The 22,912-nt window shown below is 45.5% G+C and overlaps 1 protein-coding gene across 7 annotated transcripts in view; it reads left to right on the top strand.

Moving 5' to 3' along the window:
- The first annotated feature begins 9,064 nt into the window (after positions 1-9,064).
- The window catches only part of GGNBP2 (gametogenetin binding protein 2), a 51,805-nt gene continuing 37,957 nt past the window's right edge, over positions 9,065-22,912 (top strand). For 4 of the 7 annotated variants that reach the window (XM_085879030.1, XM_085879031.1, XM_085879032.1 and 1 more), the window contains exons 1-5: positions 9,065-9,306; positions 9,836-9,916; positions 10,038-10,291; positions 11,661-11,759; positions 13,506-13,619. In XM_085879030.1, the coding sequence (XP_085735156.1) occupies positions 9,214-9,306; positions 9,836-9,916; positions 10,038-10,291; positions 11,661-11,759; positions 13,506-13,619 (641 nt within the window). In that variant the 5' untranslated portion in view covers positions 9,065-9,213. Of the gene's footprint in view, positions 9,307-9,835; positions 9,917-10,037; positions 10,292-11,660; positions 11,760-13,505; positions 13,620-17,218; positions 17,564-19,044; positions 20,030-22,912 lie in introns of those variants that run through there. The other 3 variants (XM_085879033.1, XM_085879036.1, XM_085879034.1) reach the window with 3 other exon arrangements.

The following is a 22,912-nucleotide window of genomic DNA, read 5'->3' as shown; positions in this document are numbered from 1 at the left end:
TGACAAAAAAAATGGAAAAAATAAACGAATTAACACTGCACACAAAGGCAATGTCACAATTTTTACAAGGGGTGACAAGACATTGTGGCCCACCTGTGCAATGGCCGACACGTGATGAACGCATTATGAAAGCTGTGCTACTGCAGTGATATTTCAGGATGAAATTACACTATTCCTGTTCAGGAACGTGTACAATGACCGATGAAATGTCTTTCCACAACCCTTCTGTTAACGATTGGAATGGTGTATTGCTGCACAAAATGGCATTTTCACAGAGTATTCAGTTTGAGATGTGTTCAAAAACAACAAGATTGGATTTTCTAGTGACTTGAGCAGTGCGAACCAAGATGGTGACACTTCGCATGCGTTAGGCTCCTTCTATATATCTTTTCCAATTTGGTGGGGCTGACACCAGAAGCCTGAGACTAAAGCTAAGACTTGAAACCTGTAACAACATCACAAAATGGTGGATGTCAGATTAAAAATTTTGGGTGGAGTCGGGCTAACGATCCAACCTATGGGGTTTTGGATGCAAATTTCTCCAAGATAAAATGTTGCCAATTGAACTTGATTGATAATTAATTAACTTGAAAAAGTAAATGTTTTTAGCATATAGCACAATGTATTGTGATAATCCTTTCATGGGAAATGTATTTGAATACAACATGATTATTACATCGAAGTGCTCGAACATGTATCTATTTTGAATAATATATATTTGCATTTTAAACGACCTGATATCCCTTTACTGTATTGGAAGGTTACTAGTCTGCTAAGTAAAACATCCCTCTTCCCCAAAACAGATTGGCCTTCCAAATAATCTTTAATCTTATTCATTAGAATAGAATCATCAATTATTCCTATTTAGTTTATTAAGGGATTCTTACATAGGCAAGTGCCGCACTTGATGAACCAGGTCTCTTTGGAGAATTTTGTGAAATGCCTGTTTGTGGTGAGCATGTTGAGGTCATGGAGAGATTGACTTACCTTGGCAGTGATATTCATGTCTCTGCTGGCTGTGTCAGAGGTCAATAGACGTTTGGGTCAGGCCTGGGGAGTCATGGATTCACTGGATAATGGGGTGTGGTGCTGCCGGAACCTGTGCGGGAGGACGAAAGTCCGAGTCTTCAGGTCCTTGGTGCTTCCAGTCTTGCTCATTGGATGCGAGACTTGGACTCTGACAAAAGATATGAGACGGAGACTTAATTCCTTTGGTACCAGGTCTCTTCAGAGAATCCTTGGCTATCGCTGGTCGGACTTTGTGTCCAACGAGCGGTTGCTGAGAGAGACTCAAATGAGATTTGTTACCTGCATAGTCCGTGAGCGTCAGCTGCGGCTGTATGGACATGTGGCTCGTTTTCCTGACGCTGATCCTGCTCACCAGATTCTCTCAGCGAGGGAGTCTCCTGAGTGGAGAATGGGCTGACCACGTGCCTCGTGGTTGCAGCAGGTTGATCGGCATCTCAAGGAGATGAGGATGGGCCAGGCATCTGCCTGGGGGATGGCCAGACGGAGGCCCCTGGAGTACCGGAAAGTGGAAAGTGGACGCAGCGACGCGCTGCTCTGGCACATGCTCCCATACCTGACCTGATATATAAATAATTATATATTGGTGTCTGAAATGCTGGCTGGAAGTAGGAGTCTAGCTTAAATGGAATGTGTGTGAAGGTAATGTCCAAATGTCTCTTTGAACTTCTATCAAACTTCAGATCGTAAATGTTCCCCAGCCCTTTGAATTCAAGCTGACACCCAAATGGCCGCTGCAATAAGGCTATGAGTGATCTCTTCCCTGAACCCCAAAACTTCAGCCTTGGCGCCATTCTGTCTCGAGGATGACCAGACATTGTCTCATGATTCTACCCCTTTACCCCTGCAAATTATATAAGAACTCAAAATAATCCATGTACTGCAGAATCAAAGGAAGAGCATGTTGCTTGCTTGTGTTATTGAATCTCCTCTGGTTCTCCATTTGCATATGTATTAAATGGTTCAAATGTGCAAGAGGAATTGAGTATTCTTTGAGAGGATGAAGGTAGTCCGTCCACACAAACATGGTACAAAACCGAAGTGGCCTTTATATACCACACTGTATACAGTATTATAGATTCTGTATTGTATTGAAATAAAACCTGATTGGGGGATGGACCTGGTGTGCTTCTGTGGAAGAGGCAGAAAATCCCAAGATGGTATTCAAATAAAACACCTGCTCCCCAAGGGAGGGTAAAATCCCCTCCCTACAGGAGAGTAAACCTCCCTCCCTTTGGTGGGGGTCAGTAAAGCGCTTACACTGTCATGTGGTTAGTGCAACAATGCAAGTCTTCTCCACAGATGACTTGTAATACCATCTGCCACCATCAGGTGGCGCTATACATCACGGTTAATGACAAACAAACATCATGTTGTTCAGTTTTATTACCCATGCTACCGAAGGTGGATGAGGGTTGTTTTCACCCTTGTTTGTCTGTTCGCAGGATATCTCAAAACGTTATGGACGGATTCCAACGAAACTTGGTGCACAGGTTTCCTGTGTGACATGGATGAATTGAATCAATTTTGGTGACGATCTAGATCCAGATTCAGATACTGTAGTATAATTTTTAAAGTGATTTTTCACCATTAGGAGATAGGGCCAGAAACAATATTGTTGCGGGCCGGGGAGCGGTGGCGAGAACGACCGCAAGGTGGGGGAAGTTACATCGTCTCCCACCAGACTCCCGGAATTGTAGGCAGTCGCTCACGGATAACTCCGTGAGGTGGTGGGTCGCTGAACCGACCGTGGACACCAATACCTCCACCGCGTAGCGAAGGGTCTTTTTGTCTGGAACCAATTTACCTAATTAACTACGCGGTGTTGTCTACCAGGGAACCATGCCCTCAGCACGTCTTGCTCGAACTGGGTCACTCTACCGACTGCGGTAGAGTTCCAACTACCGACTACCAACTCCGGTTCAGGTGCAGTCGAGCGGAACTGCCAAAGCCGTGCTGGCTCGGATGAGCAGATTAACGGGAACCAAGAACCCGGCTAAAACTCAGATCTGAACCATGCTGGACCAATGAAGGAAAAGACGAAAACGAACTGGGAACATTTCTCCAATAATTTATTTATAATAGAGGAGGAAATTTATGTGGCACAGAAACAGGTTTATTGGGGTGTTATGCAGGGGAAAGAAAGATTTAGTGCGACAATTTACAGCAACTTACAAAAGAAGACACAGAGCAGACTTATCGCGGGATATACAGGCAAGATTTACAACGATCAAACACACTTGTACAGTTTCTACTTATTAGACTGGTGCCACACACTCAGACACACACTCAGACAAAATAAACCCAGTTGAAGGCAAAGGACTTTTGCAGCCAGGGAGGGTCAAAACTGACGTCACTGTCCGCCCTGATTGGACGGGGCTCCCATGGGTCCACCCTTTCTGGGCGGGGCCTCGGCCAGGCACCAGCGAGGCCCGCCCACTCCATGCGTGTGGACTCGTCAAGAAAGAGTTGGAGCGTTTGGAGAAGCCGAATAGGAACTGCGACAGCAAAGATTCTGTCTCGGAAAAACGAGCCTCCAGAGACCAGAGGTGGACCGTGGTACGTTGTTGCCAGCGAACCGAAGGCTGCAAGCGCTCGGGTACCGTGGGTGGCAATGGAGGACGTGATATAAAGATTTATTACCCTAACTAAATGAACATCGCAACGCACTCCTTCAATTTCCCACTACACACGAGGAGGGGTTCTGTCTACACATATACTTAACGGCTTAACTGACTTGGGACACCTGTATGTTGTATGCGTACGGTTCCTAGAACCTTAACAATATATAGCACAATATTTAAAAACGTGGTGGATGGTGGCATGTTCTGTGTGAAATGACCCAGGCATGCATGCACAGTGCGTGCATGCCAGGGAGTAAACATTCTGGTCCGACTTGGTTGTTTGCCTTGCTTTTCACCCCTTAATCCTGCAGATACATCACAATTGGCGACAAGTTTGACGTATTACCCATTTGGCATTGCTCATGATGGCGTGTGTGGGGATTCTGTCAGGGTAACAGCCAGATGAGGACCGGGAAGATTTTGTCGATCGTTTGGAATAATACTTCATCACTAACAATATGTCGGCAGCAGAAAATGCTAATTGGTGCCAGGCTGTTCTACTCACCGTGTGTGGCAACTTAACATATGCCCCGATGAAGGACCTCGTTCCCCCCGATAAAGCAAAGGACAAAGCCTGTGATTAACTTGTCAAGATCGTTGCTAAACATTACAAGCCGAAACCCGGGAAAACTGTGTCCTACACACACCGTTCAAGTTCTGTGTACAAGTTCTTGCCTTCGCTGGCTTGCTGAACATTATGAATTTGGTGCCGCATTTTAGGAGATGCTGACAGATTTCTTCGTTTTTGGCATCAACAAGGAAAATATTATCCGGAAGATGTTGGCCGTTCCCGATCTTGACCTTGCTAAAGCTGTGTCAGTTTCTAATGCCTGTATGACTCTTGATGAGGGGCACCTGCAGAAGGAAGGTCTTACCAGCAGGGAGCAGAACTCCCAGTCGGGTTAGTTTAATGGAAACAAATTGAACTCATCATCATCAGGTGAGAGGCCCAGTAAACCTCAGTTTCACCAATATTCTCAGCACATCACCTCAGTTCAGAGGGCAAGCTCTTGTGTGCCAAAGCGTGGGAGCAGTTCGTCTCGTTCTCCAACAGGCAAATCATTCTGGTGTTGTGGTGCCAATCACTTACCCCACCTATATGTCGTTTCAAACATTGTTCTGAACTACACTATTTGGGCATGATTGGCTTGAATCCATCAAAATTGATTGGCTTGCGATCAAATAGATTTTTGTGATGTTGATCACAATTCCATTCTTAACAAATACCCTTCTTTGTTTGAATGTGGTGTCGGTACCTTTAAAAGTGTCAAAGCCAAATCTATGTGGATGAGAATGCTAAGCCAGTTTTCTTCAAAGCTACTGTATGTCTGTACGTCACATGATGCATCCAAAAGTTGAGGCAGAGCTCGACCACCTGCAGAAGGAGGGGTTATCAGTCCTGTTGAGTTTAGTGATTGGGCATGTCCAATTGTCCCTGTATTAAAGTATGACAGTTGTGTTAGGATTTGTAGTGATTACAAATAAACAATCAACAGGTATTCCAAGCAGGACCATGATCCACTGCTCAAGGCAGATGACTTGTTCGTGACACTTTCTGGTGGAAAGATGTTTAACCATCCAGATTTAGAATCTGCTCACACTCAGATGGTACTGGATGAGAACTCCACGAAGTATACATGTTGTAACACTAACAAGGGGCTGTTTATTTGTAATCGCTGTCCTTTCAACATCACATTGGCCAATGCCATATTTCAACACAATATGGAGAATCTGCTGAAAGCAATTTTTTCCCAATGCTGTAGTTTTTTCAAGATGATGTTTTGATCACCAGCCGCACTGAGCCTGAACACTTCTGTAACCTTGAGGCGGTTCTCAAACGTCTCGTCGAAGCCGGTGTTAAGGTGAAATGTGACAAGTATAGATTTTTGTTTCCAGAAGTGTAATTTCTCGGTTGTATTGTCAGTACTGATGGCATAAGGCCCAGCTGAGACTGAGGCTACCAGTGATGCTCCTATTCCTGCGAACACTACGGAGCTTACGTAAAGAGTTCCTCAGTATGTTGAACTATTACGGTAATTTTCTTCCGAATCTGAGCATCGTTCTTGAACCTCTCCACCAGCTCCGACATAAAGGTGTTGTGTTGAATGGCAGTGGCCACTCCAGTGGAGTAAGGCATTTGCTGAGGCAAACGGTTGTTGCGTTCATCTAAACTACTGGTGTACTACGACACTGTTAAACCAATGGTTCTAAGCTGTGATTACTTGTCGTATGGCATTGGCTGTGTGTTCCAGCAACAAAACAATGATGGTATTCTACGGCCTGTCGCCTATACATCACACACTTTGTCAGCTGTAAAGCATAACTTCTCCATGGTTGAAAAAGAAACTCTTGCATGTTTTTTGGTGTAACAAAGATGCATCAGTATCTCTTTTGTTGACATTTTGAACTCGTAACCGACCACAAACCATTGTGGTCACTGTTAAATGAGTGTAAGGGAATTAATCCACAGGCCTCTGCACACATTCAGCATTGGGCTGAGAGGTTGGCAGGTTATGACTTTTCTATGAGGTATCGTCTTGGCAGTGAGAATTTCTGTGCTGTCAACGTCTTCAGTAGGTTGCCACTGCCAGTTAACCCCAGACGATGAGTGTGTTCGACTGCGATAATGCTCCAATCACTTGAAGCAAACAAATTGAATCATGGACGAATGGAAAAATGAGCTGCCCTTGCATTCTGATTGCCTACTGTGGGGCAACAGGGTTTGGTACCTCAAAAGGTCAGAACAAGATGTGTTTTGAACTACATGGATCATATCCACATATGCGGACAATGAAGTCAATTTTAGTGGCAGGGTAGAGATGAAGCCTCGTTTGGTGGCAGGTTGTAGATGAAGATCTCAAGAGCTATGTTCGTCACTGTTCCGTGCATCAGGCTACCACCCAAAACTCACCTGAGGCTCTGGTTCACATGTGGTCCCGGTCTTCTGAACTACTTCACGTATATCTATATCTGACTCTAATAATTATATAGTGGAGTACATCTGGCCGGATGTAAAGTGGAGCCGCTTCCGGCCATCACGGCTGAGCCATATGCTGGCCGGGGCCCAACCAGAGCGCCCGATTCGGATGACGACATCGCTTCGGGTCGTCGCCCCCGCACCGCACCACAGGATCTATAAAAGGACGGGTCGCGGGGCCGTTCGAGCGTCCCTCGTCTGCTGATTCTGCCTTCGTCACCAACTCACCTTCTGACTCCGCCTTCGTCACCAACTCGCCTGCTGACTCCGCCTTCTTCACCGCCTTGTCACTGGCTCCACCCACCCACCTGATCCTGTCCGCCTTTCTCCACCCACTCCTTTTTGACTCCGCATTTCTCCATCCACTGCCCCAGACTCCGCCTTCCTCCACCCACTGGCTTCTGACTCCACCCAAAGTCCTTCCTTCATGCCTGATGGTCACGCCACATTCTGTGGCTCCACGCTTAGCTACACGAAGTGCCTTGAAGCAGATGACGTGCCAGCTGTCAGGGAGGTATCACCCAGCAGAGCATCTCCCAAAAACGTACTGGTGGTGTGGTCGGTCAATCGTGCAAGGTATTGAGAGACCGTTAGCCTATCTCCTCTCCTCTTTCTTCTCATTAACTCTTCTTCATCGGAGTGTGTGTGTGTGTGTGTGTGTGTGTGTGTGTGTGTGTGTGTGTGTGTGTGTGTGTGTGTGTGTGTGTGTGTGTGTGTCATGGCATCTGTCCTCGCTTAAGTTAAGAGTGTGCAAGAATTATATCGGGATAACTCTGCTCTGTGTTTGCTTTTCTAAGTTCTTTGTATTATTATCACACCTTTCACGTTTCTTCCTAGCCCTGCTTTCATACAACAATAAAATCTATTCATTGTGCCGCATATTTTTCCTCTCCTGCCTGTCATAAATCCTTTTGTGGAAATGTTCCCAGCTCATTTTTGTCTTTTCTTTCATTGATCCAGCATCGTCCGTGTCCTAACCTTGCCGGGACTTTATTCCCAACGATCCGTTCTTTGAGCCGGTACGTCCTTGGCAGTGTCGCTCGGCTGCATCTGATCTGACAAGGTGATCCGGTTCAGACCAAGCATACCGAGGGCGTGTCCCCCGGTAATTAGATCACGTGGTTCTTTTTCTAGGTAACTGGATAAACTAGACGGAGGACCCTAAGTCACGTGGTTGAGTTATTGGCATTCACGATCGGTTAGCGACCCGCCGCGTCACGGAATTATCCGTGTGTGACGGCCTGAAATTCCAGGGTCTGGTGGGAACCCGAGATAGCTACCCCCCCCCCCCGGGGTCTTCTCAACGGACCCCCAGTCCGCAACAATATATATTTATCCATATTGGTGAGAATAGCATTTACATAGGCCACTGTATATGCACGATCTTAGACAATGAGGCTATCCTGGCTGATGGTGCTTAAATGTATATTTTATCCATCAATACAATATATATGACAACGTACAGTATTCGTAATCCATTTGGAAAGTCAGATGTACATACAGGATGCAGCAACCTTGTATATGGAGAATGCTCGTCCCTTAATGCAGCGTAACGAGATGGCAGGATAACTTGGACGTATGTGCGTGCTCCACTTTGAGCTATCTGTCCTGTGTTTGAATGTCTTCCCAGATGTGGAGCGGTTTCAGTACCCATGATGCAGTGCGCGGGCGCCAAATTGGTTGGAAAAGCTAAACAAACGAGAAAAGGTAAACAAGACCTAATTTAACTAAGGACAAATAATTCGCGCAACTTTCCATTGCAGTTAGTCAGAATAACGAGATGAACGTGCTGGATTGCAGAGCTTTAATTGCTCATGCTGTCGTTGCCAGGGAAACGAATGAAACCAACATGGCGGCGCGCACGGCATTGTGGGATCGCTCTGGAAAACCCTCGATAAAACGCTGACTTGAGCCGTCTCGCACGTGGCCTCGAATGCATAATATCATCGTGCGCACCGTATACTCGATCAGAGAGGACGTAGAGCCGGAATACCCGTCAGCAGCTGCGGTTGTTGGTGCATGTTGAAGATACAATGAGAGTTTTGCGAAGACAGTCATCGCGCTGACAGCCTGAAATATATGTATATGTATATGTATATATATATATATATTTTTTTGCAAATCCTTACTCCAACCTAGAGGGGGCACTGCATCAGCGGTACAGCCACGCACTCCCCCTCAATGCTGCAAACCCGAAGCCACGTGCGCTGCAGAATGAATGGATGTGGCAATCCGTCTGTGCAACACCAGGCCCAGGGTGGTAGTTTACGGTCGGCTACCACTTCCACGTTGATTATTGAAGCCGAGGCTTTCTGTAACTAGATTAGCATTTCTGTTTCCTTAACTAGATTTAGCGAAACGAAAATCCATTGCGGTCGTTGAATGGGTAAAACTGTTTCCGAGAGGACGTTCTCGCGATATTTCGACGGTTGACGAAGTGACGGACCATTGTTGCCGGTCACTGGGTGTCGGAAACCTCGTCCTTTTGCCTTTTCCCCACCGGATCCGCGAGAGGGCGTTGTGTGCATCACTATCCTGGGATTTAGGCCTTCTTCGTACCGCACCGTGTCAACGTTGCCGAAAGCCATGGCGCGCCTGGTTGCTGTTTGTCGAGACGGTGAGGAGGATTTCCTCTTCCAAGAGCGACAGATCCCGCTCCCCATCGATGAGAACCTCACGGTACGTGTCCCTCTAATACCCCGGCCGAATCCGTGAAAGTCTTCGCCCGATTTCTTCTCGTTCAATGCCTCGATCTTTGCGGCCTACGGTGTTTCCTAGTCGCTGATCCCGGGAGGGCGCGTCCGTTTGCCCTTTGTCCGCTAGTCGAGCACCTGTGGTCGCGGCAAGGGCGACGTGAGCGGCCTTTTGAAGAACCCTTGAATTAATTGTTCCGCTCTTTACCTTGTTTGTTAACTCGGGATGGTTAAACCGGGTGATGTGACGTTTGGTGACGTTTGAGCGGCTTCATTGGCTCCGTGTATGACGTCTGGGTCACTGAACATTCATTCATTTGGATGTGTGAGGAACGACCCCCCCCCCCATAGTACCCCCCCCTGTGGTTCCCCCCCTGTGGTTTTATCCCCCCACCCTGTGGTTTTATCCCCCCCCCCTGTAATTTTATCCCCTTTCTTTGTTGTTGTTGCTGCAAACTTTATGTGTTTTTGACCCGCACGTTGTGTTTGGACAATAATCTGTGTTTTTTTTCAAGTTGGTGATGGAGTTCCCAGACAACCTTATGTCTGCAGAGTGTACTCGGGTCAAGCAAGCTCATCAAAAGCAGTTTTTCAAGGTGAATGGACCGTCGGTTGCTGTGATGAGTTCAAAAGGTTTGATTTTGTGGTTTTTCTGCTCGACTCGTCCAGGACTGCATGTTAATGAAGCTATTGTCCCGCCGCCTTCTTTCGTTGCAGCATTATGGACTGCTGTCGGTGTCGGAGCTGGTCGGAGCAACCACGATCCCATCGCGAGACATACTGAACTCCCTCCGAGATCAGTTGCCGTGCGTTGGCTGTCGACGAAGCGTCGAATGCCTGTACTCGGCTCTCATGGAGAGTGGAAATCCCGCTTTGGAGCCGTTGGTCTTGGCACCCAATGGCCTTTTGTCTGTGTACCGTAGTTACGTGATGGATTCGCGCAAGTTGTATAGCCTGTTCTACCTGCATGGGTATGTTTGTCAATGGTTGGTTCTTGTTTTAATAACAGAGATACAAGAGTTTATAGAACACCTTACCCCGCGCGGTGTCAATGGGTATAGTTCAATTGAAATAAAATTATTTTAAGGGTCGTATAAAAACAAGGACAAATGTGTCCAAGAGCCGCGTCCTAAAGGCAATAACAACAACTTCCGATATTTCGTCACGTGCCTTGATGGAGCCAATAGCGAGACCCGTCATGGAGGCTCCTGTTCATGACGAGAAAATCGTGTATTTACGAAATTACAACACATTAAATGGAATAATCTTTAAATAGTAACGTGAACTTTTCGAAACTTTAAAGCAAATGTCCGAATATATTTAAAAGTTGATGATAGACGCTCTCAAAAGGCACCGTCAATGCGAGGATGTGTAGAGATGTTTAGTATTTAAGGAGATCCGGATCCTGTATATAAAAGAGCCGAGTCCTAAAGGTTTTGTCTTCACCAGAAGAACAACAACAACAACAACGCGGAGCTCTCTTCGAGCCACGTTCACTACGCGAGATGCGGCTAAAAAAAACATTCCGCAAGTCTACCGCCGTTGTGCAGTCTTATACACCACCTTATTTAACATGTCCAAGTACTGCAAAACTAGAAGTTTTTGGAAGAGGAAAGAAGGCAATTTGTGTTCTACAGTGTATATATAATTCAATTTAAATAAAGTAAAGACTTTTTTAAAGGTCGTATAAAAAAGAAGAAAAATCCAGAAGTTTACCGCCACTCATGCAGCGTCTTTTACACCACCCTATCTAACACGTTGCATTAGTTTTTCGTGCATGCCGTGTCCTTCTATGACGTCCTTAAAAACAGTACGTTTCTTGTTTGGAATTATTTAACATTTTGTTTCGCAGCCAGACAGGCAGAGTAAAATAATTATCTCTCTCCTCTGCGCATGTGTGATCGAGCCAAATTCAGAGCCAAAGTACTGCGAAACTACCGGTTCAATAAATCCGATTCGTGTTCAAAATAAAACATTCAATTCAAATCAAGTTGTTCCTCGATCATAAACTGACGTTTGTAAATACACGGACAGACAGACAGACAGAAGTGAGCCAATTGCTTAATCCCACTTTTGGCATGCACGGGGTAAACATGAAAGATGTATGAATTGGTCAATATGGGCTTGTATGACATCAACGTATGGGACAAAAAGAAAAAGGAACTTCAAAACAAAACTTCCCTGATTAGCCTTGCACATTACAGAAGGGACAGGAGAGGCTATTGTGATAGGTCTGTGTGCCAGTAAGTGTGAGTCTGTTAATTCTCAGATTGACTGTAATCTATATTCCCCTTTGAACCTCTGCATTGTTACATGCTCAGTCTTGTTCTTCGTTTTTAGAAGAAAGCTTGGTGACCTGTTGGACTCCATTCCGATGAGCAAAAAGAACAAAAGGTGTCCGTTTCATTCTCTTGAAACCCACAAGTCCAAACCAATGGGGTAAGACTTCAAAGTGTGTAAATTTTGTAATTGTATAACTCAAATTACGTAAACAGCAGAATTTACATTCACTACTCCATGTGGTCACCTTACCAATAGCTGTTCCTTACAAGTAGAACGTTTCTCACTTCACTTCACCTCCAAAATTCTGCCTCCCACCACCACTGCTCCCACCCCCACACATTTTGCTTCTACAGGATGGTTATTAGGTACACTTTTATCTGGATTCTAGTGCTCGTTTGAGGTCAACCTCCAGGATCACTATTCACTTCCACTCATTTGTTCCTCTTTTCTTTTTCTCTTTTCTCCTCCTGTGGTATCAACTTCCACATCCTCTTCAATCTCATTGTTCCCTCCAGGTCTTCAAGACAGCTGTTCACCATCATCTCAGATTAACCAAAACCATTATCTTTTCCACCTTCGTTAACCCCACCCCAATCTCTCCTCCTTCCAATTTTCTGGTTTTCCCTCCATTAGAGTTTCCTTCTGTGTCCGTCTTGTCCACTCCATGCGTCCCCTGTGTCTGTCTTCACCCCATGCATCCCCAGCGTCCGTCTTGTCTACCACATGTGTCCCCGGCATCCGTATTGTTCACCCCATGCGTCCCCCTTGTCCACCCCATACGTCCCCCTTGTCCACCCCATGCATCCCTGGCATCCGTCTTGTCCACCCCATGCATCCCCGGCGTCCGTCTTGTCCACCCCATGCGTCCCGGTGTCCATCTTGTCCACCCCATGTGTCCGTCCTGTCCACCACCTGCGTGCATGTATTGCGTCCTGTTTTTGTCTGTTACATCCTGATCCGTTCAGTGTACTAGCTCTTCGATGAGCCTCGACTATGTATACAAAAAAAAACTTCAGACTTTGTCCCCGAATATAATCTCTCTTTTTCGTACATGGTTTTCATTTTGATGATCTTTGTTTACTTTGAATGTGATGTCCTTAGTACACACAGTGGATTTTCTCTGTACCCTAATGCACCATTCATGTTGGGTAATTCCACCACCGCTCTATTTGTGTCATTCTACTGTCTTTTGCTCTTCCACGGGAGCTTATTTGGAGTGCTGAGGCTGTCGTATGCATTCCCACTACTTTGTATTGCATTACCCTTGAAAGAGTGCATGGGAAGCTGGGGAGGGTAGGGTGGTGAAGGTGGGTGGGGGGGGGAGGGGAGGGTGTTTACAGTAAACTTTAATCTCTACAATCACATAAACTCGAATCGTGATTTTTTTTTTCTTCTCTTGCTCTGTCAATTAATAAATATATGTCGTTGGTTGAAAAATGCGAGCAGCTTTAGAGTCGGGCTGTCAATTGCTGTGCAGACTTGCCTTAAAGTTCAGGTAATAATTGTTTGAAGAAATTGGTAACAAAATATCCTGAAGTTTTTGCCTCAACCAGCCATGTCATGTCTAAAGATTTAATGAACCCTGTTAAAGATTATCAAAAATCACATTAATAACCCAAATGTTGCATTTTAATTATAATTGTATCACCTTTTTCGGCTTACTTTCAACCTGTGCAATGATATACAGTGTGTGTATATATATATATATATATATATATATATATATATATATATATATATATATATATATATATATATATATATATAGTTGAGACAAAGTTGTGCATTTTCAAAGGAATACTTCCAGCCTCACACAATCTTGTGGCAAGTGTACTTGTGAAGCACCGCTCTCATTCTTACAATCCAAACTGCTTTTGAGATGCACGTGTTGTTGCGCTGCAGACGTGCTGTGAACAAGAATATAGCTAGCACTAAGATCAGCTCTAGCGGAGATGTCGTGGAGGTTGGCAGATGTAGAATTACCTACCTTTTCGCGTCCTTTCTCCATCCTTGCAGGTAAAGGGATAATATTATTATTGCAACGCTTGGTTAGAAATATGGAGTAAATGTTGAAGGTTTTTTTTTTTATTTTTCATTTTTATTTTTTTCTCCTTCCACCACCGAAGGTGAAGGAGGTTATGTTTTCACCCCTTTCTGTCTGTCTGTTTGTTTGTGTACGGGATATCTCAAAAAGTTTGGATGGATTCGGATGAATTTTTGTGGACAGGTTGGGTGTGTGACAAGGACGAACTGATTCGATTTTGGTGAAGATCCGGATCCGACTACTACAATTTTTAAAGTGATTCTTCACCATTGTGAGATAGGGCTAAACCGATATAGTACTGTATAGCGTGATATTTCAGAAATGTATTGGGCCCGATATGTTCTCGTGGATCAGGCATTACGTGGTATGCGCTCCACCGAGTGCCCTTCTAGTAATGACTATCTTTCAAAGTTGGACTTTTCTTTTACCAATAAATTCCTCCAAACAAATTATGAAAGTATTGTACAGTACTTCAAACTTCCTCTTTGTGGAAGTTTATGTTTTAATCCTGGGAGGAGATGGGAAATCAAGCCAACAACTTGCTTGGTCCAGTTCAGATTGGTCTTTCCCTCTTCGTCCAGTAAATAATGATAACTGTATTGTAAAATGGTGGCTTTGAGTTTGCTTTTCATTCCACTGAGCTTTGATTTAAAAAAAAAAAAACAATTAATAAAATACACGAACACTCATTTCGATGCAAAATTGTTCTGTAGGAATGAGTATTTTTTGTTGAGATGCTTTTGTCAAGGATGAGACTTCTCAGAGCGCAGCAGACTTATAAAACGAATCGATTAATTTGATAGACCAGTGGGCGAACGAACAGGAATTGCAGAGTATGAACTTGATGTGGTTCTTTTTGTTAATACAATTTCCTTGGATCATGAAGGAGCTTGTACCGAAAGCCGCATGCATAAAAAAGACATATCCCCACAAAGCCATATTATTGTGTGGACCGGGTCTTAGGCCACAGCCATTTTAAGCTACTTGCTGAATGCCCGAGCGGTTCCCCACATTGTAGTACTTGTCTATTGTTCCGTTTGTTCGAGCAACATTGAGGCATTTAAATGTAAGGTTAATGGAAAAAACACCCATTAAATTTTACACTTTAAATCATATTAAATAACTTGTTTGAAATTTTTAAGATGAGGTTCCGATTCAAGACGAAGAAGAATAAGAAGAAGAAGAAGAAGAAGTAGTCAAAGCAGACTGGTGGTCTGTCCTGATTCCGCATTATGCAGCGATTGAAAATGAACCTTCTGATGAATGAACCTTCTGATTCTCGTCCCGCTTACAGGGGAATTCATGCATTACGTTCATCCAAGCCCATCCATCGGAGCACTGCAGTTCGAGCAGAGAGTGGTAGGCTCTTGACAGAGGAGTCCGAAGTGAAGGCCCGCTGGGCCAGTTACTTTGAGCGGTTGTACCAGGCTGATCCCCCAGCTGTCGAGTTGGACGTCTAGGGTGTTACAATCCCTGTTGCTGACCCTCGAATCAACTGTGGTCCACCTTCGCTTGTGGAAACACGGGCTGCGGTGAACCAGTTGAAACGGGGCAAAGCTCCAGGGATCTGTGGCATCCATGCCGAACTTCTCAAGGCTGGTGGAAATGCTGCACTCGTGTCGTTGCATGCAGTTTTGTGCTCTGCCTGGAACACAGGCATCATCCCAACTGACTGGAAGAGGGGCCTTGTTGTCCCTCTCTGGAAAGGGAAGGGTGATCGCCAAGACTGCAACAACTACCGAGGGGTGACGCTGCTCTCAGTGCCGGGCAAGGTCTTTGCTCGGATAATTCTTGATAGGGTTCGCCACCATCTGCTTGAGCACCAGCGTCCAGAGCAGTCAGGCTTTACACCAAAGAGGTCAACAATTGACCGTATCCTTGCTCTTCGTGTCCTCACCGAACGCAGACGAGAGTTTCGGCAGGGGCTGCTTGCAGCCTATGTTGATCTCTGTAAAGCGTTCGATTCAGTGAATCGGGATGTCCTCTGGAGGATTCTTGGTCTTCGTGGGGTGCCACCGAAACTGATCGATCTGATGTCTGAACTCTACTCTGGTACTGAGAGTGCTGTGAAGTGTGGTCGTACCATCTCTGACTTATTTCCAGTTGTTACTGGAGTTCGTCAGGGATGTGTACTTGCCCCCACACTTTTCAGCACTTGTATGGACTGGATTTTAGGGAGGATGTCGGAGAGATCAAGCTGCGGTGCATCATTTGGGAATGTCAAGATCTCGGACCTTGATTTTGCAGATGATGCAGTCATCTTTGCGGAGACTTTAGACATCCTCTTGGGGGCCCTCGAGGTGCTGAATGAGGAGTAGGAGTCATTGGGATTACGGGTTTCTTGGGTCAAAACTAAGATCCAGGCTTTCGGTGACATCTTGGATGCTGCTGTCCTGTCTGTGTCTGTTTGTGGTGAGGATGTTGAGGTCGTGGAGAGATTCACTTACCTTGGCAGTGATATTCATGTCTCTGCTGGCTGCGAGTCAGAGGTCAATAGACGTCTGGGTCGGGCCTGGGGAGTCATGGATTCACTGGATCATGGGGTGTGGCGCTGCCGGTACCTGTGCAGGAGGACGAAAGTCCGAGTCTTCAGGTCCTTGGTACTTCCAGTCTTGCTCTATGGGTGCGAGACTTGGACTCTGACCAAGGATCTGAGACGGAGACTTAATTCCTTTGGTACCAGGTCTCTTCGGAGAATCCTTGGCTATCGCTGGTCGGATTTTGTGTCCAACGAGCGGTTGCTGAGAGAGGCTCGGATGAGATTTGTTACCTGCATAGTCCGTGAGCGTCAGTTGCGACTGTATGGACATGTGGCTCGTTTTCCTGACGCTGATCCTGCTCACCAGATTCTCTCAGCGAGGGAGTCTCATGAGTGGAGGAGGCCAGTGGGCCGACCACGTGCATCATGGTTGCAACAGGTTGACCATCATCTCAAGGAGATGGGGATGGGCCTGGCATCTGCCTGGGGGATGGCCAGACGGAGGCCCCTGGAGTACCGGCGGAAAGTGGACGCAGCGACGCACTGTTCTGGCACATGCTCCCATACCTGACCTGACCTTGATGAAATTGAACAACAACAACAACAACAACATCAATTAAAAAAAAATTAATATGCTACACTGCACAGGTGGCTAATATGTTTAATGAATATATAACTCTGCACTGATTCGTGATTATGATTATTACACAAGAGGGGACTGTCTGATTATTTGTGAACGTTTTTTGTTAAGCGGTGTATAAATGTTTTGTGTACAGTTTTATGTTGCTATCTTATTATCCTCTATAGAATTAATGTATATTGTTTAAGGCCAACTGTAAATACAAAATAAAATGTGAAAATGGTGAACCATAAAGATTGGGTGAGTGGTGAGATCGACCGACGTACTTGGAAACGCGATGACGTATGATGCTACAGAGCACGAGTGGGCAATCAATTTTGGGCGGCTTGCCGCATGGTTTAATGCAGCTCTCCATCTGTGTGGAAGGGGTAGTTTCGGCGAAGGAGGTGGGGTTTAGGGGCAAAGACTGTCAGTGAAATGGTTCTAAAAGTAGTGTGAACAAAGCACGGTTAAACACAATTTTTAATATGAAAATAATCATGAATAATGTAAACAAAATTGTTTTTTTATTTCCCCTCCAAGGACACAATTCCTAATGGGCTCTAAATCAAGATGACAACGTTCCAAGAATCTTAACCTGATCCTGTAGCCACAAGCCTGATTTGTGCACTCAGGGTGAGGGAGGGAGGACGGAAACAAATGAATAAAGAACCGGCAAGCCGGGGGTTAACAGGCAAGATCAACAAAGAAATGGCAAGCAAGGAAGTATTGGACTCACAAACCTCTCCCAGATGATCATATAACCAAGCTGACCTTCAAAGCCAGCTGCAGATGAGGTTACCTCTGTCATTCTATGAGTAGGTTGTTCCTTGAAAAATTTAAAACTTATCAAAGCCGACAGTTTTTATTTCTACATCCCATTGGAGTACTGTTTTCCCTTGTGGGCTGGCACCCTCACTTCACATGTGTCTTTCTTGGATTTTTTTTTTAGAACGTAAAGTTCTCAACATTAATGGAATCTCCCTTAATGAGGTTGAAGCACAAATCCACTGTTCTCACATCGTAGACAGGCCTGTGGCCTCTGTTTGTTTGTTTTTACCACCCCTCATCTGGTTTGGTTCCCTCTGCTCTCACAGCCTTCTGACCTTATCCAGCAGCTCTCCTCGGACACACTCGGTATTACAGTAACCCTTTCCTGGTTAGACTTCCAAAATCAAGTCTTGCTACACAACTCCAATCTTGTTCTTCTTTGATCTGGTTTGTGAAACTGCTTTCTGGCATAGGTTCAATCCCATCCTTCCCTCCAGTGCTTCAAGCTGGCTATCTCATGACATCCTCCCACTCTTACCTGCGATCGTATCTACTCCTATAAACCCTACCTAACCTAACTCTGACTTGCAGGTTATTATGTTTCCTCACCTTTCCTGTTCATTCATTTCATTACTTCTTGTGTTCAACTCTAGCCCCACTGCTCAAATGGCAGTGCGTTGTCTTTGTGCCCCCTGTCACCTTACTCTTCCATGAGCTGAGATTTTGTATAAGATGTAATAGAAGGTAATGGTTGATGGTATTAAGAGGCCTGGTCTACTGTTTGGATGTCCATGCCAGGTGTGCATCTCGCTGGCAAGCTTGGTCAAACATCGAGAAACATGGGCAGTTGTTAGGTAGTGTTACAGATGTCTTGGGTATGATCACAGAGAGGAGAAGGCATGATACAGTCGCAGAAGTGGAGCCAGCACATCTACTTTCTGTTTTCCTCCCCCTGTCTCACTTATATTGTGTCTGGTGTACTGCTGAGTGTCTGCTTGGACCCCCTCTTTAGAAATGTGCAGATGGCCAGAAGTACCTGTCCCTTCGCACGGTGTAATAGTCTGTGCCAAAAGCCTAGTCCCTCTGGTTCCGATGGAATGGTGGGACTGTGCTTGTGCACCACCGCAGGTACTGTATGTGTGGTGGTGAATCAAGGGAGGTGTATAATCATAAAAGAGCGAGAGAGAGGGGGGAGGGAGGAATAAGCGGGAAAACCATTATCTGAAACTAATAACCATTATAACGAGGTCTGTCTAAAAAGTAACGGGACTGAGCCTGCTGTGTGCTCCACTTACACAACTTGAATTAACAGGTTGCGTCACAGTCTTTCGTAACATTCCAGTAATATATATATATATATATATATATATATATATATATATATATATATATATATATATATATATATATATATATATATATATATATATATATATATATATGATTGGTGATGGTTGACTGCGCTCATTGTATGATTCTTTACAGGTCGTGCTTTACACGTTGTCTAGTCTGAGTCGTCACGCTATGAGTCGTGAGCAGAAAGCCAATCTGAAGTTTCTTGCCAAGCTTGGCAAAACACCTTCCGAATCCTTCGCAATGCTGCAGCAAGTCTACGGGGAAGAAACTATGTCACGTGCACGTGAATTTGAATGGCACAAAGGGTTCAAAGAGGGACGGGCGGAGGTTGAAGACGATCCACGGTCTGGAAGACCTTCAACGAGCAGAACGGCAGACAACATCGAGCATGTGAAACAGATGGTGCGCGCAGATCGTAGACTCACGGTGCGGATGATTGCTGAGGAACTTTCCATCAACAAGAACACTGTCTGGAGCATCATCACTGAAAATCTTGAAATGCACAAGGTGTGCGCAAAGATGGTCCCCAAACTGTTGTCCCCAAGCAAAGAGTCACTGTCTGTCAAGACATTATTGAGCGCCTCGAGGACGATCGAGACCTGCTCGGGAGAGTCATTACTGGCGATGAATCGTGGATATTCGAATACGATCCCGCGACCAAACGGCAGAGTCGTCAGTGGAAAAGTCCGGCATCACCAAGATCAAATAAAGCAAGGATGTTGAAGTCGAAGGTCAAGGTGATGCTCATCGCGTTTCTTTGACATCAAGGGCATCGTCCACTTTGAGTTGCGACCACAGGGTCAAACAGTGAATCAATACGTGTGCAAGGAGATCCTCAGGCGCCTCATGGGATCAGTCTGGGACAAGAGGAGGGATCTGTGGGAGAACAACGCCTGGGTGCTCCACCATGACAATGCCCCTGCTCACAGTGCCCTGAGCATCCTACAGTTTCTGGTGGAGAGGAGCGTGCCAACTCTGGAGCAACCCCCATATTCACCAGACTTGGCCCGTTGTGATTTTTCCCTATTCCCCAAGCTCAAGGGGACCCGATTTCCTGATGTGGAGGCCATCAAAAGGGCCGTGACGACGGAGCTCCGGAGGATTCCAGAAGAAGCCTTCCGGGGGTGCATCGAAGCGTGGAAGAAGAGGATGGACAAGTGTGTGAGACTGGAGGGAAACTATTTTGAAGGGGACAAGCTGTGATTTCAATATATTTTTTGTAATAAAATTTCTGTGAAGTCAGTCCCGTTACTTTTTAGATGCACCTCGTACGGTACTGTACTAACTCACTATCTGAAATGAACTCGACGTGTAGATAGTTGAGGCTTTCGTGCCTGAAATCCTGCCAAACATTCAAAATGCCCCCAGTCCCTCGTTACGCATCCACAGCTATAACATCCAACATTAAACCCAAGCTGGCATTGACCCCACCACCCCATACCCTCTCCCCATTTTCATGCACGCTGAAATATATTTGTTCACTTTTGTTCCAAACATACAATCCTTTGTGACATCGGTACTTGTTCATGGCAGTTTTATTTCGTTTTTTTTTTTTTTTCAAAAAGGAGTCGATACCAGCTCGATTTATGTGGCAGGGTTGAGTGTGTCATAAACTTGGCGTAAGTACAGCAGCCTCACTCTGATAACAACAAGCCATTAGGCCACATCAAAATAGCAGTGTTTTTATTTCATGCAGCATAAAACCAGAGATTGAAAGATTAATTTTTCCTCAAGCAATGAAACCAAAGGAGTGAAGTGGTCACAGTAAGTTTGCATCAAGTTTGGAGTGTAGGCAAAGGAAACGTGATCTGGTGGGGGCACGTTGTGATTTAGGTCAGTTGGGAGAGCTATGTCCTTCCTGAGTGAAGGTGAGTGGATCCACAATTGGTCTGGTGGGGTGATGCTGTGATTGCCGAAGTGTGGGGTACTGCGTCATGCAGCTCTCATTACCAAATCCCCCTTTTAAAAAATTATTTTTATTTATTTATTTCTATTGCACATTCATCTTGATGTACTGTATTCGTCATTATCAATGTGTAGTACTGTACATGATTTCTGTGGTTGTTACAACTTAATTGAGCTGTGATTACGATCCAAGTTATTTCGGTTTTGAAAACTCCAAGTTTGTATGGGCATTATGCATTTGTGGTCTCCATGGCCATATGCTCTAATATATGTGGTTCTTTCTTCTTTTTTTTTTTCCTTCTTCTTCTTCTTATGCATGATCAAGGCTCGTGGAAGAGTTTGGACACAAAACAGATCAGGACACAACATAACAAAGGGAACAGCAGGAGAAAACGGAAATGCCAACAGCAGGGTGGTTGGAGAAAGTTGACGGAAATGGACAAACAAGGGATGCAGGTAACGATAAGGGGTAGGGGAGAATGTAAGGGGTGGACAAGGTGGATATATCAACAAAATTTGGGGGAGGGGTGGGGGGTAGTTTAACGGGTGTAGAAAAGATCATGGCTTTGGATGGGTGGGGGGGGAGGAGGGTTGGGGTGACCTGAGATGGTGGTGAACAGCTATCTTGAACACTTGCAGGGAAGAAAGAGATTGAAGAGAGTGTGTAAGGTGGTTCCCCAGGTGGGAAAACAGATTACTAAACGAGTGGAGATCAGTGGTTCTGGATTTGGGTAGATTCATGAGGAGGGGGTTGCTGGTGTACCACATGCGTCCTGCAGATACCTGGGGAGAGACAACGCACAGAGAAGGCAGAGGGTGCAAGACCAGAAATGAGGCGGAAGAAAACAGAGACCTCCAACCTGTCAGCACTGGTGAAGTGAAAGGCTCATAGACTCAGTTTCATCGTGGCAGAATCCATTGATCTTGAAGGCCTTGTTTTCCTCGGCGTCAAGCTGAGAAAGATGTGAGGCAGGGGAGTTCGCCCAGAGGGGAGAGAAGTACTCCATCAAGCTGCAGATGAAAGCCTCGTCAGTGGATAGGAGCTCAGATGTGCCAGGGAAGGACTTGCATGACAGAGGATGCCCAGTTGACGTCTGGCTTTGGAGGCAAACTTTAAAATGTGGCTTGCCCAAGAGAGATGGCTGTGAGCGAGACTCGAGAGTTTGAATGACTGAACCTCCTTGAGAGGGTTGTTGAGAAAGTAAATGACGTATTCCAAGTGTTTGACGAGTGTGTGATCTTGTCAAGGTCTGAGGAGAGGGAAGAGGCTGCTGTCTGTCTGTCTGTCAGAATGATGGGAGATGTCACAACAGAGAGTGGAGTCATCATCAAAGTGATTCAGAGGATTTTTCAGAGATTCAGTGAGATTATTGATGAAGATTAGGAATATGATGGGGCTTAGAACACTGCCTTGGGTTACTCCAGCCTTGACTGCGAGAGGAGATGAAAGGTTTCCGTTGAGAGCCACACATTGGCTGCAAGAGCAAAGAAAGTCAGTAAGCAAGAGTGGAGTTGGCTTTGGATTCCATAGGCAGACAGTTTGGAGAGTAAGGCAGGATGCCAGACTGTATCAAAAGCTCGAGATATGTCCAGAGAGATGGCCCTGATCTCATGACTGGTATTGAGGGCCTCCATCCATTGTTGGGAGAGGAGAAGCAGAATGATCAGGTTTGAATCTGAATTGATGATCTGAGATGAGGTTGTTCGAGAAAAGGAATGAGTTTGTCAACTGTGATGATGGATTGTATGACCTTGCTAGCGATTTGTAAGTAAGCGAATTGGTCTGTAGTTGAGGGGATCCGTTTTTTCTCCTTTTTATGTAATGCTGTGATGTTGGCTGATTTCCAAGCAGATGGAAGATGACCGAGGATGATTGACGGGATGAAAAGGGAAGAGGGAGGAAGTGCAAGAGCAGCAGAGAAGGGTTTTGGGACACATGAGCTGATATTGTCCGCTCCAGTTGCAGAGTCAGAGTTGAGTGTGGCCAGAAACTTTTCTACCTTCTCAGGTGCAAAAGACAATTCAGGAGCAGTTGGGTGCAACTGGGAAGGGCGAGTACAGAGAAAGACGGGGAGACGCACACAGGAGTTGGGGACACCATATTTGGAAGCAAACACAGAATTGGGGCATTCGGC

This window comes from Eptatretus burgeri, chromosome 4 (assembly GCF_056783735.1).
Source record: "Eptatretus burgeri isolate ZD-2024b chromosome 4, Ebu_testis_v1, whole genome shotgun sequence".
Lineage (NCBI taxonomy): Eukaryota > Metazoa > Chordata > Myxini > Myxiniformes > Myxinidae > Eptatretus > Eptatretus burgeri.
This window is presented reverse-complemented; position numbering and strand designations above follow the sequence as displayed.